The sequence below is a fragment of the Triticum dicoccoides genome, chromosome 7A, assembly GCF_002162155.2.
Source record: "Triticum dicoccoides isolate Atlit2015 ecotype Zavitan chromosome 7A, WEW_v2.0, whole genome shotgun sequence".
Classification (NCBI taxonomy): domain Eukaryota; kingdom Viridiplantae; phylum Streptophyta; class Magnoliopsida; order Poales; family Poaceae; genus Triticum; species Triticum dicoccoides.
This window is the reverse complement of record NC_041392.1, coordinates 678,745,991-678,765,169: the sequence shown is the minus strand read 5'-3', so window position 1 is coordinate 678,765,169 and position 19,179 is coordinate 678,745,991. Positions and strand designations below refer to the sequence as shown.

Sequence of the window (19,179 nt, the reverse complement as noted above, 5' to 3'; positions counted from 1 at the left end):
GGTGGCATAGCTACACCAGGAAGGCCACCACAAAGCCCTGTTGACCGGAAGATCTAGCCCTTTGACTATCGTTGGACGGGCTTTGACCAGTGGACTCTTCCACATGGTTGCGATAGGTCAGCCCATAGGAACAATACCGCACACGGTCTGGACTCAACCCACCATTAGATTTCGTCCGGCTCGAACCGACGCGCATGATTCCCCCCTCCAAGTGACGGCGGCACTGCTATCCGTGGAGGAGGGCACACCCGGGAGCCCAAGAATAGCGTCTACGCATGTCACAACACTTTCACACATGCATCACGACCAGTGCGCTGTTTCAGTGGCATTGCTACATCCGGAAGGCCACCACGAAGCCTCGTTGACCAGGAGATCTAGGCCTTTGACTTTCACCGGGGGGGTTTGACCAGTGGACTCTTCCAACTGGTTGTGATAGGTCACCCCATAGGAACATCCCCGAACATGGTCTGGACCCAACCAAGCACTAGATTCCCTCTGGTTCTACCCGACGCGCATGATTCCCTCCTCCAAGTGACGGCGGCACCGCCGTCCGTGGAGGGGGGCAACACCGCAGAGACCCAAGACGAGCGTCTACGCATGCCACATGACTTTCACACATGCATCTAGACCCAATACGGTGTTTCGATGGCATAGCTACACCCCGAAGCCCCACCGACCGGACTAACCTTAGCCCCGTTGACCAGGAGATCTAGGCCTTTGACTTTCATCGGACGGGCTTTTACCAGTGGACTCTTTCATCTAGTTGCGATAGATCAGCCCATAGGAACACCCCCGAACATGGTCTGGACCCAACCAAACACTAGATTCCCTCCGGTTCTACTTCTACCCGACGCGCACGATTCCCCCCTCCAAGTGACGGCGGCACTGCCGTCCGTGGAGGGAGGCACACCTCGGAGCCCAAGAAGGGCGTCTACGCATGCCACAACACATTCACACATGCATCAAACCCGGTGTGAGATTATGATAAGAAAATCATTTAAAAGTTGTCCAAATCTAGTGAAGTATCAATTACTTATGATTTTTACCAAGTGTAAGGACCTATATGCAAAATTACATGATGTTACATTTTAACATACTCAAAAGTAAAAACAAACTGGATATTCATAATCTATGGAAAATTCTGCCCCAAATCCATATATAATTTGTGTATGTTTAAGTTTATATAAATTAGATTTAAATTAATCAAATCTAAGGTTTAATAAAAATGAAAAATGAGAAATAAAAACATATAATATATACGCCGACGGTATCCCCGTCGGCATAGAGAGCCCATGTGTTTTTTGCTGAATAAAAAAAGGTTTACAAGCTATGCCGACGGCCTCCGTCGGGGCCGTCGGCATAGTGATGACGGCGTCAACCCCTCGTCTGGACCTAGGTCGGTGGACCCACCTGTGTGCCGACGACGGCTCTTTGCCGACGGCCCCCGTCGGCATAGTGGAAGATATGCCGACGGCCTTCCTACACCGACGACCCCCGTCAGCATATATGGAGGTTTGCCGACGGCTTTAATACGCCTACGGCATTTTCTCGGCCGTCGGCATACCATGATCTATGCCGACGGGGGCCGTCAGCATAGAAAAGGCCGTCGGCAGCAGTCGTTATTCTGGTAGTGCACGATGCACCCGTCGAGCGTCCAGAGGACGGGGGCCGCGGCCCAGAACTTGCCAGCAAGGAGCTCGTCGCTGATGTGCATGCTGCAGAAGCCCCAGTCGTCCTCTAGCACCAGCATCACGCAGGCGACGCGCCACACCGCGCCGATGTGCGCCGCTCCGGTGAGGTACGCGTCGCCGCCCAGCAGAAGCGCCACTTGCGGCAGCTGCACGCCGATATCCTCGCTCGGAGCAGGGGCGGCGAGAAGGTGGTGGTGCGCGAGCCAGGCGGTGGCGCCGAAGAGGGCGGTGTAGCCGAGGAGGAGGAGGAAGGCGTCGAAGGTGGTGACCACGAGGCGCCAGCCAACCTTGAGCGCGCGCGGCTCTGCGGGAGTTGCCTTGGAAGGTCGACGCGTGGCCGCTGGCGAGGAACCTGGGGACGGGGCGGAGCTCACGGGCGATGGAGCGGGCGTCGCGGTCGTCGACGAAGCCGTAGCGCGGGGCGGCGGAGTGGACGAGGTAGGCGGCGAAGCTGAGTGACGGGAGGACGACGCAGAAGAGGCAGGCGGCCTCTACGAGGAAGAAGGGGCCCCAAATCGCGGCGAGGCGGAGGAAGCCGGCTCCGGCGTCGGAGGCAGCGACAACATGGGAGAAGAGGGCGCGGGAGATGACGACGTGGGCGAGCCTGGACAGGGAGAGCCCGACCATCTCGCCGGCCATGGAGGCGAAGCCCGGGCGGCGGGAGCGGATGACGGCGAAGGTCTCGCGGCAGATGCCGGCGAGCCCAAGAGCCCCGAGAGCAGCAGCATCTGGGCGTTGCTCCATGGAGCAGCTGCTGCTGAGGAAGAGAGAGGAGCTCAAGCAGTGCGGAAACCTCGAGCAAAGGGGGCAAAGTAAGAGCATCTCCAACAGGCGCAGGTCGCGCCGCGCGCAAAAAACACGGCGCGTTGCGCCCACTCCAGCAGCCGCGTTAAAATGCAGCGCGCGCGCCGCTCAGCAGCGCGCGCGCTCATTCTAGGCTATTGGAAAATAGATAGATTGCATAGATTTTAACGATACAAAGGTATTTTACATCGGAAACATAGATTGCATAATAATTAAAAACGACAAACGATAAAACACGAGATAGATTACATAAAAAAACTAGTCTAAGTCGCTATCATCACTATCGTCATCCTCCTCGGCGGTGTCGTTCGAGGTATCCAGCCAGATGTCCAACCACGGATCATCATCCGGCGTGAAGAACGACTGCCCACCTGCTTCAATGAGATCGGACTGCGCGTTCGCCAACGCCTTGCGCCGACGCCTGTCCAACCACGCCTCGTGGCGCCTTCGCGTGTCCTCCTCGCGATGCCTTGCCTAGTAAGACTGCTCGTAGGCGACGTCCTCCGGGCGGCGGCGACGCCACTCCGCCATGACCCGCTCGTCCTCCTGGGCGACGAGGAGGCGGCGCTGCCGCTCGGCGTGCTCCGCACAGTCTTGTGCCGTGTTCAGACGCGGCGGCGGGGTACGGTCGAGCGCTTGCTGAAGCGTGTAGACATCCTGGAAGTTCATCTGGCCGTGCGGCCGGCCTAGGCGCCACGCCGCCGCGTCGTACGCACGGCTGGCCTCGCGCGCCGTCCCGTACGTGCCGAGGCCGAGCCGGAGATCGCCGGAGCATATCTCCGCGTAGTAGCCGCCGTTGGGGCGCAGGCGGACGCCGCGGTAGCCGGACGCTCCTCAGCGGCATGGCGGCGCGTCGATGGCGGGGCGCTGGAGCGGCGCGTGGCAGAGAGAGAGGAAAAGGAGAAGATGAGACGTGGAGAGGCGCGTGGCGCGCGCCGCACTTTATAGGCGCGCCGGAAGCGGCACGCAAAAGATGGCGCGCGAGCTAGCGCCTTTTCGCGCGCGCAAGCGGTTTCTGCGTGCGTGGTTTTCCCGCCGCCGCTGAAGCGCGGCAAAACGCCCCCCGCGCGCTAAAGGCTGCCTTTACCACGCGTGCGTCGTTTCGCGCGGCTGTTGAAGATGCTCTAAGGAAGAAGGACAACGGATCGACTGACCAACAGAAAAGGCACACGCGTAAGCTGGCTATATATACACATTTTCGATCAATTTCACTTGAGCAGTGCTATGCAAACCACAGTCTGCCGACGAAGTTTGGACGACAAGCCTTTCAAGCCGTTCATTCATGGCAACAAACGGGCGCCAACCACACGATGGCCATCGTGCAGTGGTCGTCCATGCAATTCATCGTGTGTAGAGCAGTTTTGATTTCACTTACTGTACCGGTAGATTTCTTTTAGGCAATCTCACTGGGCTACTTATGTATGAGACTAACTAGTCCAAACGTGTTAAAAAAAGTGTGCAAATTTAGCTAAAAGTGACCACAATTTTCAACTTTAATGCATTGTAATTTTTAACTTTAATGCATTTGTTATACGTGAATATTGGTAATAATATCAGGAAAAGAACATCCTTCTGTGCTTCCAGACATGTTGAACTCCAGGAAACTTTGTAAATTTTGAAAAGGAACTGAGACGGGTGCGAATATTGGTTGAAAGTTAAATAAAGTGACAAATTATGAAGAGATGATCCGTGTGTGATCCATCATCCACTTGCCATTTTTTTCGTGGCCAATGCATCTTTTTAGACCATTTACAGTTAGGCTCCTCAAATGCCCTATATACTTCCGGGCGGACATCCCGGTCAGTGATTGATCACAAAATCGTGACCTAGCTGGCCACTCAAACCGGCCCTATATGTCTAGCTGACCGACACCCCTGATATCTAGCTCGTATCTGCAGTGGATATGAGAAGGCCTAGGCGCATCCGCCATCTCGGAACAGACAGACCGAACCCGCCCCAAATTTCATCAAATTGACCAACTCCACTAAATCCACCACCATCCTCTCGCGCATGTACTTTTTTTCCGCATCCATGCCGTTGCCGTCCTCCACCTTTGCTTTCTCATCCACGTTGCCGCCCCCATTCACTGCCCTAGATGTCATCACTAGGTACCCCGCCCCTCACGGACAACATGGATGATGCCTTGACATCATCCATGGCGGTCCCGTCCATGGGGATGAGCTGCAACACAAAGAACTTCGCCAAGAGTGAGCGACAAAGGAAGCAACACGAGCAGAACGCGGCCGGGGTTGTGGACATCAATGAGGATTTGTCCCCTTCACCGCACCAGCCCGCCCTGCGTACGTCCACTCTGCCGCACACAAGGAAGCCACCATCCATCCGGCATGTGAATATAAGGTGTATTGATTTTCGTGCAAGTCAACCATTTAAATGTTTGACCAAGATCATAGAATAAAATAAACAACATCTGGAATACCTAATAGATAAAATATGAAACTACTTTTCATGATGAATCAAATAATACAAATTTCGTGTTGTGAATATTAATATACTTTTCTAAAAACTGGGTCAAACATGCACTCGTTTGACCTTAGAAAAAACAAATACACCTTACATAAAAAAGCGGAGGAAGTACGATTGGATGCATTTTACAAACAAGGAATGTAATATTGTGGACAGTATTCAGTATTCACTTGTCAAGGTGGTGCACACATTTGGTGATGTGCAGGACTAGCGCCCATGCATGATGTGTTACAAGTCTGCATCACAAAAAAAAAACATTTCAGCGTCTAAATTTCTGGTGCATATAGCTATCTACAGTAGTGAGTAGTGTGATCCACCTCCCGTGGTGCAATCTGCAATGCTGATCTTGGCAAAGCCGTGGGCTGGACCATGCCCCGTCTCAGGTCGCCGTCTGTGCCTCTGTGGCGCACGACAGAGACACCACCGGCACAGCACGGCACGGCGCGCATGTGATCGATCCCCTTTGTGGCGACGGACTGCTCGAGCCATATTATTGATTACCCCACATCGATGGCCATCGATGGCTACTCACAAAACTGTGATAGCAGGCGTGGACGGCGACTGTTTTGAGGCTAAAAATGCCATCCCCTTTTGACGATCTGCATCACCCAGTGACAAGGCGGGTCGGTGAGGAACAGTGCTTTCCTGTCGTCCAAAAGGACTTGATGATGCTCTACAACTCCTGCTGTGCATTCAGTTGCTACTACTTGTCATGCTTCAGCAGAATGACCGACCATCAACTGTTGATTTTGCAAAACATCAATGCACATTCGGTTTCGGACAAATTCAGCTGGAGCTCAGCATGATCTCAAATTTCATGCAACACAATACAGCTTAACAACCACAAGAAAACATAGCATAGATAGATAGAAGTAAAAAAAAAACAAGGCATCACCAGAGGCCAACTTTTGGGTTTGGAATGGTAAAATTCGACCAATTAGTCTCAAATCACAAATTCATGGTACTGACACACACAAACATATCATAAATATATAGAAAATAAAAACAACGCATCACCAGAGGCCGACTTTTGCGTTTGGAATGGTAAAATTCGACCAACTAGTCTCAAGTCACAAATTCAGAGTACTTCTCAAATGACAACATCAACCAAACTTCCTAAACTTCTCCTGATCAGAACCGCCCGTTTCAACCGTCGAATAACGATAATGCGAAAGCTAACGCGAAACCAAAAGTTTTTTAAATGTCGAGGCGGAAACGAGGACTCTGAATCTGGTGATAGCTTCAGGGCTCCTCCTGTTGTTGCTGAGGCTCTTGCCACACGTAGGTGGACGCATGGGCATGGCCCTGCTCTTGTACCTGAGGCTCTTGCCACACATAGGTAGACGGGCCACCGTATGCCATCGACGCACCTGCCACCTGCTGCTGCGGCGCATAGTAGTACGGGTATGCACCAGCTTGAGTCCCCATGGGCTGCTGCCCGGTCCTACGAAGCAGGACCCCATGCTTCGTCTCTTCTCTGGTAAACAAATCCAGCAGGAAGTCGTAATCGTCAGTCCTAGCCACAGCCGCGGCGATGTCACTCCTCTGCAGGACCCGGCGCTTGTCCTCCTCGGTGACCATCCATGACCTCGTCGTCATCTCCAGCGTGAACATCTCACATGCTTTCGCGAAGAGCGCCGGAGCTTCTGCCGAGATCATGCGGACGTCCTCATCGGCCCTCATGATCTTCCTTATCCTGGTGGGTGGCAGGGGGTGGTTCTTCATGTCAGTCACCTGCTCGATCTCTGACCGCTGCTCGGCCCAGAGCTGCTGGAGCTGCCTCTGGAGCTGCTGCTGGAGCTGCAGCTGATACTCCTGCGACTGCTCGTACATAAGCTGCTCCTGAGCACTGAGCTGAGCTGGATTGCCAGGGAATTCTTGTGTTGGCTGTGAACCGGCAGGAGTGACATCACCCATTGGAGGCTGAGGTTGCGAAGTCGGTACCATGTGCACTGCTTGATCTTGCTTGCCCGAAAATCAATGGTCTTTCCGGCACTGTAAAAAAAGAATAAAAATTACTATTAATTAGATCAATTATAAAGTAAAACAATGTGAAAAAAAAATTGCAGCTCAATCATAAAGTAAGAAAATCTTTAAGACAGTTGGATAGTGCTAGCCTCTAGGTTACAAAATAAAATTTTGTGCAGAGCCTTTAGATGATTGTGAACATTTGTGCCTCTCTTAAAAGATCAGTTTCAAACAGAGTGCATTTATTTGTTAGGATCCTCGCAAAATGAAACATAATTATTTGCTAGTTCCGAAACTAAGATCAGTTCTGAGTAACAACACCAGAGCAGACATAGTTAAAAATATGCATGCACAGCCAAATATACACCAGCAAAATCAAACAAAGTAAACGGTTGACAAAGATCAATGGAATAAATCTGGCTACAAAGGCAACTGAGCCATTCTACAGCCATGTAAGCCACCACAAAATTAGCATCTTGTTTTCTGTTACATCTTAAGTGCAGTGCCCAAAAAGAGAATGACCTCTGGATAACATATAAGATGTGTTCCTATAACACATAAACAGCTTAGATTGCACAAGCAATCAATAGTGATAATGTGGTTTCTAACTCCAGGCATGCCCCACAGGTGCTCCATAAAGCATATATAGCTAGAGAGTGGATAACTCAGTTGAATATTCCCACCAGATGGTTTCAAACAAAGAAAAAAAGAAAAGTAGATGGCGACAAGGGTGGGAACTGATCAAACGCAGCTGGATAATAGAAAAACCATATTCGCATCATAGCTATGTTAAGAACATAGATGAATATGTTTATTCAAAGAAGAAATACGAATACCAGCAGTGAACATGAATATACCGACAGAAATAAATAGAATATCTGAATCATGGTAAACCATTCCAACTATATATTCATGATATATAAGGATATTTCATTCATACATATTAAGATGCATATTCTGGTATCAGTATCAACATCCGCACCCGTATCCCCTAGAGAGATGGCATCATTATACGATCGAGGTTTCCAAAACCCCAACCTCCAAATTCATCTAGTAGATCCCGTGGGACCGTTTCTATCGATAGTTGAATACCAAGAATAAGATTTGAGATTGATAGTAATACAGATCTTAGGGTCGCGGTCATCCTACAACCAAAACATATGCTAACCTGAGAAGAATCGTAATTATCAGATCATGCCAACCATCGTTTTCTATACCTACTGGCATCAGCGATGAATTTTTGTTAGATCTATAACCTCCTAATTAGAAATTCAACAGCTGCTAACACCATATTGATATTTAGATCTAGAATTCTAGAGAATGGCCATTGCGAGCGGCGCTGTATCACAAAGATCTGAAATAGTTTGTACCAAACCAAATGACTAGACTTATGCAATCCAAAAAATACTGCATAACTTGATTGACATGTAAGTGAGAGAAATCAAACAGGCTTGTACATACCCGTCGAATACAGAATTCTTGTGCACCTCAGGAATTATCTTTCGATTAGCACAAAGCTCGGCAAAGAAAACTGTATTTATATACCTTGATGGCAAGAGCGGCAAAGACGGCACAGCTGTAGAACACGCGTGATTTATACATATTAATATGGAAATCAATTAAAGATATGGGCTGTCAAGATATGCATGATTTCCCTTTTTATAACTTTCTAGAGGTTTCCGGAAGAATAGTTTGATACATTTCCCAAGCATTGATTCGCCATACTCCGCAATAAAAGAATTACATTTATTACCGAAGATTCGCAACATCTTTGTTTTTAGATTTTCTAGGCAGATCCGCTTTAATCCCAGTGATGGGCACAGGTGTGGCACCAAGCTGTATATGACTGCATGGTTCCGGTTTTTTTTCAGAAAGCGTTAGATGAGAAACTTGAGTTGGCAATGTAATGGATAAAAAACAAAGTAGTGCATGATGTATACAGATGATGATAATAGAAATTGTTGCCTTGGCAGAGCACTAACTTTTGCAGCGTTCTTTAAATTCGAAAGTATGTTCTTTTCTTGATAATCAACCTGTTCTTCTTCTCCTCCCTCTATTGAGCAAAAGGATCAACACCAGGCTCTATCACAGACAAACATCCAATAGAACAGTAACGGATTGAGCAAACAGGTTTGAAAACGAATACATTTCACAACAAATTACTACACTGTTAGATTCAAGTGGTCGTAAATGAAAACAGCATCTGATATTAAAAAATAAACAGTGTACATAAGAAGAAGCACGCGGGCTGTTAAGCATTTATGTCATCACATGATAACCACTATGTGTACTCAGCACTGGGAAAGCTCGGAAGATTACTAGTCTTGCCATGAAATAAATAAATAAATTCACCAGCAGTAGATAGAGAAGACAAGTTGCTTACCATCTGTGATTCTGGCTTCAATGATCGGATCGTCTCTATCGTCATTAACACGATCATAGCCATATAAGTCGGCTTCCACAAAGAAGTTTGCTCATCCCATTCACGCTTGTTCTTCTTGCGTTAATAATCCCTGCAAGTATGTTTCTGTTACAGAAAGATTCAAGTTTATACACTTACAATAAAAGGCACTCATAAAGCCAGCAAAAGGAACAAGTTCACCTTTCGAATTTTGACTTTGCAAAATGCTGCTACTTAGTAGGAGGCCTCAGCCTCGGTAATTGGAATAGCTTCCCTGCCTTTCCCATTCTGTGATATACCAACAACCATTGTATTCCATAGCAGCAAATCCTTGGCACAGACAGCATTGAAGAGTTTCCTGACATGCTTCAAGGAACCTAACTTACAATACATGTCAATGAGAGCAATGGCGACAATTATATCATCCTCAAACCCACGTTTATATACCAGCCCGTGGATTTGTGTGCCCTGCTCCATCAGACCAAAACAGAAGCTCCATCTCAGCACACTTGCAAAAGTGAACTCAGTTGGAAGAACAGCATTTCACAGAGCCATCCCAAAGAGGCCCAGAGCTTGCTCCATTAAACCACTTGTGGCATACACAATATCATCGCATTACATGTTTCTGAGTCCCAATTTGTTGGCTAATCCCTCGAAAAGCATAACGGCATCAAGCAATCTGACAGGCATGGACAACATGCCGATAACAGCACTATAGATGACAGAATTTGACAGAGTCCTGTTTCGACGCGAAGGGCCAAGAGCTGGTAACCCTCAGCCAAATCCTTGACATTTGTGCCATATGGTAAGCACCGTTGAGTTGGCACACTGCATTTGTCGACCAAAAACCCGTGGCTTCTAATCAACCGGAAACACTCAAACACTGAATTGCTCTGACTATCATCTTTGTACACTGACAAGACAGAATTCACTCAAACGATGCCCTGCTCATTCATACCCCAAAAGACGTGCACCGCGTGTTTGAAGAGGCCGGCGGCATGCCGATACATATCCGCAAGTGTGCTGCCGGTTACAGTGTTCTGTTGGGCAGAGCCGTGGCGTACATCAGCTGCAGCCTGCAAGAACCTTCCATCCCATGGGGAGCAGAGCAGACGCCCGATGAAACGGCAAACGGCAAAGGGCAGAGCCATGAGAAGCCGCTAGGCCTGACTCCTAGCTCCTTCATCATCTGCACAGCCGGAGGGCCTCATCGGTGCGTCCACCTCCAGCCTAGGCAGAGATCGTTGAGTTGTAGGAGACGGTGTCCTTGCGAGGCATTCCGTCGAACAGCTTGCGCGCCATCCGGACGGAGGTCACGGGCTGGAGCAGCGCGGCGAGGAGGATGTCGTGCGAGAAGCGGCTGGCTGCTGCGGCGCTGGGCGCGTGGGCTACCCGAGGACGCGGGCGTGGACGCCGCAGTGGCCGTCAGGGAGACGCAGCAGAGCATGGTCTGTACCGAGGGCGTGCGGGGGAGGAGCTGCCTGGCACACACAAACCGTGTGGTAGTTCTGCACTGATTTTTCCTTTCTGCATCTTGTTTTTTTTTTTTGAGAAATGCATCTTGTATTTTCTGTAACTTTATTCATGCTTATAACAATTACAGGTACACTGATTTGGACCTCACATCTATGAAAATACAAAGCAAGTCCTATTACTAAGAATTGCAATAAAATCTTGGATGGGCGACTCAAGACGTATGCATCTTTTTTTTTTTCGGGTGACATGCATCTTGTTATTCTTGTACACTGCAGGGCACCGGGCCGAATCTCGCTGCTGGCATGGCAGCACATGAGGCCCGTGACGTGCCTGGGCCGCGGCACACCTGGGCCGTGTTCGAACCGAAATCACTGACTTCATAGGTCACACTCAACCGTGCATTTCGCGAAAGCAAAACCTTGCGTCTCAAAAAAAAAAAACTGTTTTTTTTTTCGTTTCGGAGAGGCATGGCCTCTCGTAAAAGTAAAACCGTGTCTCTCATGAAAAGAAATAAAAAGAAATGATGTTTTTTCTTGTTTTCGAAAGGCATGGCTGCGCTTCTCGCACAAGTAAAAACGTGCCTCTCACGAATGGAGAAAAAGAGAAAACAAGTTTTTTTTGTTTTTGAGAGGCGCAGTTGTGCCTCTCGCGAAAACAAAACCATGCATATGATGAAAGCAAATCCGTACCTCTCGCGAGAGAAAAAAAGGAAATGCTTTTTTCGCGTAAAAAATTTCTTTTTGACGAAAAGCTAAGAAAGGCCGATGAAAATCCGAAAAGCCAAAAAAAACATCTAAAATGCCAAAAACGTGTGCAGAAAAATAAACAAAATTCGAAGAGAGCATTCAGAACGCGACATATGACTGCGGCTAAGAGCACACCAAATAGTGCACTCTCACGCACACAAGTGATCATTGGGAGGCTCCCGAAGGAGCGCTCCTCAACTAGTTACTATCTGCTCAAGCGCCTGGCCGAGGTGGAATGTTTTTCTGAACTTGTTAACTTTTGAACAGCCCATAAGCCCCAAAACAACCTAAGAGTCGGTTACTTCCACGACACGTGATGCCTGGCTGGATGACGAGGTTGCGAAGTTAGCCTGGTCCAGGTGACCAATTCTGGGCGACAATTACTCAAAAAAAAAGGTTTTTATCACTTTTGCCATTAGTTGTGTCACACTACTCACTTTCGCCATTAAAAGTTTTCACTATTCAAAAATGCCACTGTATCGTTAGGAACACACTCAAAAATGCCATTTTCTCACGTTACCGTCAGTCAAAGGGTCGTTGACTGCGTGATATGACCGAAATGCCCCTGGTTCCATTACTTCCCGAACTGTGGGCCTGACATGTTACTCACTTTCGCCACTAAAAGTTTTCACTACTCAAAAATGCCATTATACCGTTAGGAACACACTCAGAAATGCCATTTTCTCACGTTACTGTCAGTCAAAGGGTCGTTGACTGCGTGATATGACCGAAATGCCCCTGGTTCCATTACTTCCCGAACTGTGGGCCTGACATGTCAGGGGCAGGGAAATAATTTTTTGATATAAAAATAGGCAACACAGGGGTTCGAACCCCAGACCTCCCGCTAGCCAATACACTCAAGGTCACCAGCTGACTAATCAACTGAGATACGCTACATATCCTTACGTCTGGGGTTCGAACCCCTCTATTTGCTTGTGTGCTGAATGTTTTCAACCTTATGTACATGCGTCATGCTAATTTTTTAAGAGAAATTTAGAGAACCATTTGTTGCTGCTGTTGCGTGTACAACTCGAGTTTACTTGGTTTGTTAATAGCTATGTCCTATGCCTAGATGTCATGTAAGGATATGTAGCGTATCTCCATTGATTAGTCAACTGGTGACCTTGGATGTATTGGCTAGCGCGTGCGAGCGCCTCCGAGGAGGTCTGGGGTTCAAACCCCTGTATTGCCTATTTTTATATCCTAAAAATTATTTCCCTGCCCCTGACATGTTGGGCCCACAGTTCGGGAAGTAATGGAACCAGGGGCATTTTGGTCATATCGCACGGTCAACGACCCTTTGACTGACGGTAACATGAGAAAATGGCATTTTTGAGTGTCTTTTTAACGAAACAGTGGCATTTTTTAGTAGTGAAGACTTTTAGTGGCAAAAATGAATAGTGTGACACAGTTTGGGAAGTAATGGAACCAGGGGCATTTTGGTCATATCGCGCGGTCAACGACCCTTTGACTGACGGTAACATGAGAAAATGGCATTTTTGAGTGTGTTTTTAACGAAACAGTGGCATTTTTTAGTAGTGAAGACTTTTAGTGGCAAAAATGAATAGTGTGACACAACTAGTGGAAAAAGTGATAAAACCCCCCAAAAAAATTTGGGCGACAGGGTGTGCCTGGTGCATCAGCTGGGCAATAATCATGGCTGCTAATAATGAGGACACGAAATTCGAGGTGAATGAGAAGAAAACAGCGACAACTTAGATCCCACTAGGCCATGCCCTAAACCAAACACTCCTATGCGCCTGGCGAGGCAAAAAAATTGTGTTTCTTAGGCCCGATCCAGGCATCAAAATTTTCTAGGCACGTTGTCTAGAAAAACAACCAAACTTGCCCTAAAAGACTGAAAAGTATGCAGGAGCCATAAAAAACTCTAGAATCAAAGATGCTCGCAGAAAAATAAGGCTCGAATAGGAAAAAGGCCACCAAGATGACGGCATGCAAGGGCTTGGTCTGCCATGATTTATGGATTTATCCCTTCTCCTAGTCCACAAGGACCCATATTCCAAATATTACTTCCTACTAGTAGAACGCCCGTATGTTGCTATGGGCTACAATGCATATACTTTAAGCAGGATCTCTGATCTGAACTTAAATATTATGCCTCTTAATCAAATATTATGTGTCTTAGGATCTACTATAGGTTTGCTCACACTACTAGGGAAAACCTAGTAGTAGCGCGGGTTTAATGCCCTCTAGTAGCGCAGGCAGCCGCGCTACTAATAAGGTGCTACAGCTATTACTTAGCAGTAGCGCGTGCAACACGCGCTATTGCTAAGATATATAGCCGCAGCGCTTGTCCACTACCGCGCTGCTGCTAATCTAGCTAGTAGTAGTGTGTTTACTATCCATCGCTACTAGTATTCTTTTTTAGTGTATTTATATGCCGTTATACAAATTTTGATACAATACCAATTATGAGGTTTATATCTTTATGTCCATAACAGTGTGTCAAATGAAAGTGGATTAGGTGCAAGTGGAGGCAATATATGGTGCATGTCAAAAGTATACTACTAATCCAAACTTGATCTAGTTTGGACTAGTAGTACTTTTGATGTGCACCACATGTTGCCTCCACTTGAATCTATCTTCAAACTCATTCTAGCTAGCTAATCACCACCAACACTAGCTGTGGTAGCTATCTAATCACCACCAACACTAGCTAATAATAATAATCATAGTCATTACCACCAACACTAGCTATTTAATCTTCATAGTCATAATGTAGCACATCATCATCTTCAAATTCATTTCTAGCTAGCTAATCACTCCTGCTACTCTCTCTTAGGTAAAATAACATAAAACATGTGTAGCACTCCTCCTTCATCAAGTTGGAGCATGCAAATGAACATGTCTCCTAATCGTGGGTTGCGCTTCTGATTGCTGCCCCCTAGTACTTCTCTGCGATCGTTCATAATTTTGCTCCAGTCTTTCACTATTAAGCATTCCTCGCTATTAAAAATCCTGAATGCACTAAAGTGCATTGTAGGATATCTTGGCCGTAAGCTAACAATATTCATGGTACCTTTAGTATCGATCCAATGAGGCACAAATTCATCGGGAGTCCCTATTGAAGAACATCGTATAGTAACATACTTAGCATTAAAGTTTAGCTTAAAAATAATGTATACAAAAGATGCACTGAGGACAAATAGTAAAAATCTTACCATCTTTCCTAAATAGATATGACCGTAGTTCAGTACGAACACTACTTGTCGCACGTTTTGAGTACTAACATTTCTAAGTGCGGGAAGAAAATTTGTCTTGACAGTATGAAGATTCTCAAGCCATGAAACATAATGACTTATCTCCTCGCAGTTTAGTTCAGCCCTGGGATAGTAGTAGGTCCTGTCTACCAAGCGCTGGACATGTTTGCTTGAACGAAAATAAGCTGACAATAGAAATTAGTTGTCAACTATTTTTGAATAAACAATATCAAAGACATAAATATGGTTGAGAAACTCACATAATGGTATAACTGAAGGCGTCTGCACATCGACCCAGATGTCGATATTGCCTTCAATATCATCTTCCGGACGAATATCAAAGGTAATAACCATATCAGGCTCAAATGCATAAGTCTTGCATAGTGCTTGCCAAGTTTTGCATCCAAAATAGGTATAGTCGTCTGCGTTGTATAATTTTGCGTGGAAAATACAACCTTGCTCGGTCTTCAAGTAAACTCTCTTTACCTCCATAGTACGACTGAACATATCTTATCCAAGACAAAAACTCTTGCATGACAGGGGATACGCTACTAGAATAGTAAAAAAAATTATAAGTTGAAGCAAATGAAGCAGATGTCATGCTTAATTATGAAAAAAGACTTGTCGTTGTGACTTACTGTATCCACTTCAAAGTTCTCGTCCAGCTTGATGCTGAAGCGCCTATCATCATCTAGGAAGATTCCATCGCACAGGCCGCGCTCGTCTTCGCAGTATTTGCAAATACAAAAATCCTTTTCTTTGTCAGACATTTCCTATGTTCATAGTTGAAACATTAATTGAAAATCGATCGAAGACAACTACCAGGATACTCAACACACAAATCCGGGGCACTCGATATCTCCTACATATTCTGGCACAAGTCATGCCAAAATTCACGGAAAAATCCGGCATGACCTTTGCTAAGATAGGACATATCGAGCGCCTGAAATTTACTGGAACGGAAATGAATCAACACTCCGGCAAAACATAGGCCACTCGGAGGTGTAACCTGCAAACTAGTTCTTACAATTAAATCTAGTCAATTAATTCTATACCTAATAAAATGAATAATGACATAAAAAGGCCTATGCTTTGCAGGAATGTTGACTCCTTCCCGGTGCGGCAAATACCGAACACTCGATATGTCCTAGTTTGTAGCACAAGTCATGCCGAAATTCACGGAAAATTTCAGCATGGCTTTTACTAAAAAGTGGACAAATCGAGAATCTGAAATTTGTCGAAACGAAAATGAATCAACATTCCGGCAAAACATAGGCCACTCGACTTCATTCCCTGGAAACAACAAAGCCACTTGGGCACAATCGAACCACTTCAATTATGTTTTTTGTTTATAGCTAAATGCTACTGTTTTCTATAGCTAAATGCTATTGGTTTTTTTATAGCTAAATGCTATTGTTTTATTTATAGATAAATGATGCTATTTTTTTATTTATAGCTAATGTATATACCCTCTGTTAATGCCCTAGCTAAATGCTATTATTTTATATACCCTTTGTTAATTTAAAGCTAAATGGAATTAATGTTTAGGCATTTTCATAAAAAATTGCCCTAGCTAATTTCCTAAAAAAATCTAATTTTTTTCCTTAATGCTAAAAAAAATCATACTGTCCTAAACAAATCTATGGTTCATATGAACATCATCACAACAGCAACATATATATGAACACATCTAGCTAGGGTTCATATGAACAAATCATCACAACAGAGAGCAGAGAGAGAGAGAGAGAGAGAGAGGAGGGTAGGGGAGAGGAGAGGCAGAGCCTTACGGTGACTGCGGCGAGGGAGGGGCAGGCGGCGTCGAGGTCAGGGTTGGGGCTCGGGCGCGTGTCAGAGGGCGGCTTCGAGGTCGGGGTCATGGGCAGCGTCGAGGGTGTGCGGCGGGTGGCGGTGGTGGTGAGGTTGCGGGCGGCGGCTATGAGGTCGAGAGCGGCAGGGCGACGGCGGCGATGAAGCAGTTGGGGGAGAGGGGGAAGTGGAGGGGAAGGACTTAGCAAAATTTTGAGCCCGCGCGGCCGGGGGTTAAGCCAAACTAGCAGCATCGCGTTTGGCTGGAACGCGCTATAGCTAAGTTAGCTATAGCGTGTTATGCGAAACACACTACAACCATTCCTTTCTGTTTTATAATATCATTAGCGCTTTGCCCTGAAAAAACGCTACTGCTAAGCTTAAGCATGTAAAAACTTCAAAAATATACATTGGAATTATTGATCTTTTTGTGTAGAATCTAAATAGTCAACATGAATCCTCACAGTACCTGTATAGGCACTGGTGAAGATTCATATTGCAGTCACAAATCCTACACATATAGTTCAATGAAGACCAAGTGCTCAAGATAGTTTGAGAAGTAACATATTTAAGGTGGTAAATACCTCGTTCGCTTAGCAGTATGGGACTAAACTTAATTAGGTGCAATACTTAGCAGCAGCGTGTTTTAAAGAAAAATGTTGCTACTAGTACTTTAGCAGTAGCGCGTCCTTGGAAGGGCGCTACTACTGTATCTAGCCGGGGGGCAACGCCGTGGCAGTTATAGTAGTAGCGCTTGTTTCACCTAGACCGCTACTGCTACCGTGCTATTAGTAGCGCGGTTTCTTGAAACTCGCTACTGCTAAATAGCAGTAGCGTCTGTTTTTAAACCGCGCTGCTGCTAAAATTATGTGTATAAGGTTTTCCCTAGTAATGTCATGTGGGCGCTCGCTGGTGGCCGACATCTTATCATGGGAGCACAACATTCTTCTCTTTAGTTTTTCATCTTTTTATTCCATTTTCTTTCTTTTTCCCCGTAGAAGTGTCTTGCTCTCACCCTTCCTCTGTCAATAAAAACACAGCTCTCATGTGTACTTACACTCTGCCGAATTCCCTCTAAGTGCTCTACTCCCATTCTAATGGAATGAATGATTCCTCTCAGTCAATGGTATACATTCCATCAGAAACTTCAAGAAAACAACCATGTATCATACAACTCAAGATTTTAGCCTTTTTTATTTCTCAGGCAACCAACCAACATTAATTTATGCCTTCCAATGTGCATGCATACAATGGAACAGCTGAAAACATATGACAGAAATAGATTGTAACACACATGTGTATGCAACCTAAAATATGTTGTGTATTTCGAATTTGGACAACCATTTACCCATAATAACAGAAGAATGATTGATTGCGAAAGACCTATGGAGGATACATCACAAGCGCCATACTCATTAATTCCACTCACAAGCCTTTTCTTGTAGAATTTCACAACTTTATAATTCATCTTTAAAAATCAGCCATCAGAGAATAAATTTCTCAATCGAGACAAGGTATGCACATATTAAACATTTCGCTCCATCGGGGTCCATATTTTTTTAAAACAAGTCAAAATGCTTGGCATTTCATTGAATAAGAAGAAGGTTTTAAGAATCTAGGCCAAAAGGCCAAATTACAAGCATAACTCTCGCAACATTATATTACACAGATATTTCACCCGGCAAGGCACCACAATGATTCCTCCGCTTCGATCTGTGTCACAAGCACACCGGACAGAATCATGTTGTTTCGGAACACCCGAGCATTTCGCTCGTTCTAGATTTCCCAAGAGGTAAGAGCATAAGGAAAACAAGCGCCCTTTGAGATTTCGACCTCCAGAAGCTTTGTTGCGCCACCACTCCTTCACGGAAACCATGCCTCCCCAATCCATAGTATGAACATCATGTAAACCAAGCCACACTCTGGTCATTCCCCAAACTCTGTATAAAAGAATCGACATGGAAGTATACTCATATATCACTGAATCCTGTAAAACATTTAAAAGGTAATAAGCCACATTTTAACAAGACTCTCTGGCTCTTAAATAAGTGATATTTTACTTGCATAGTTTGCAAGGTACAAATTAAACCATAAACTATAGTAAAAACAAAATCATAAAGTCATAATTTTTTTTGTAGAATCCTTCTATCAATATTCCTGTAAAATTCAGCGTGTTTAATGCTATGAAGAATAGCAACTTGAATTCAGCGTGTTTAATGCTATGAAGAATAGCAACTTGAATTCACCGAAAAATAAGTTCCATGATTCACTGATTCATCACCTTGAAGTAAATATCGTACACCCTCTGCTCCTCTTCTTTGAATCATTAATTTATTTTTGTAAACATAGCCTTTGGCTGTAACTGTGCCAGCCCATTGACAACAACACAACACATACTTTTTGTCAAATGTTACAGTACAGAAGGAAAATGAAAGGACTTTGCCCTTGTGCTTTGGCAAAAAGATTCCAAGGCATAAGTTGCAAAACCATGAGGTGTGTGATAAAGTCTAATGTCTAAAATTTTTAGATTGTTTTGACTTTGTTTGATCATGTTTTTCCAATTATTTGCATACTCAGGTGTA

The 19,179-nt window shown here is 45.6% G+C and overlaps 1 protein-coding gene across 4 annotated transcripts; it reads right to left on the bottom strand.

Moving 5' to 3' along the window:
* Window positions 1–5,946: 5,946 nt before the first annotated feature.
* LOC119327580 (nuclear transcription factor Y subunit C-4-like) lies at window positions 5,947–10,817 on the bottom strand. Of its 4 annotated transcripts, XM_037600678.1 has the most exons (4): window positions 9,331–10,817; window positions 8,930–9,029; window positions 8,409–8,523; window positions 5,947–6,974 (listed from the first exon to the last, which is right to left on the bottom strand). In XM_037600678.1, the coding sequence occupies exon 4, from the start codon at window positions 6,924–6,926 to the stop codon at window positions 6,222–6,224; it is 705 nt and encodes a 234-aa protein (XP_037456575.1). In that variant the 5' UTR covers window positions 6,927–6,974; window positions 8,409–8,523; window positions 8,930–9,029; window positions 9,331–10,817; the 3' UTR covers window positions 5,947–6,221. The 4 variants fall into 4 exon arrangements, with proteins under 4 accessions (XP_037456575.1, XP_037456576.1, XP_037456577.1 ...); XM_037600679.1 differs by lacking the exon at window positions 8,409–8,523; XM_037600680.1 differs by lacking the exons at window positions 8,409–8,523; window positions 8,930–9,029.
* Between the last annotated feature and the right edge of the window lie 8,362 nt (window positions 10,818–19,179).

Excerpts from the sequence above, each read along its gene's own strand:
- LOC119327580 (XM_037600678.1), bottom strand. The coding sequence starts at position 6,926 with ATGGTACCGACTTCGCAACCTCAGCCTCCAATGGGTGATGTCACTCCT.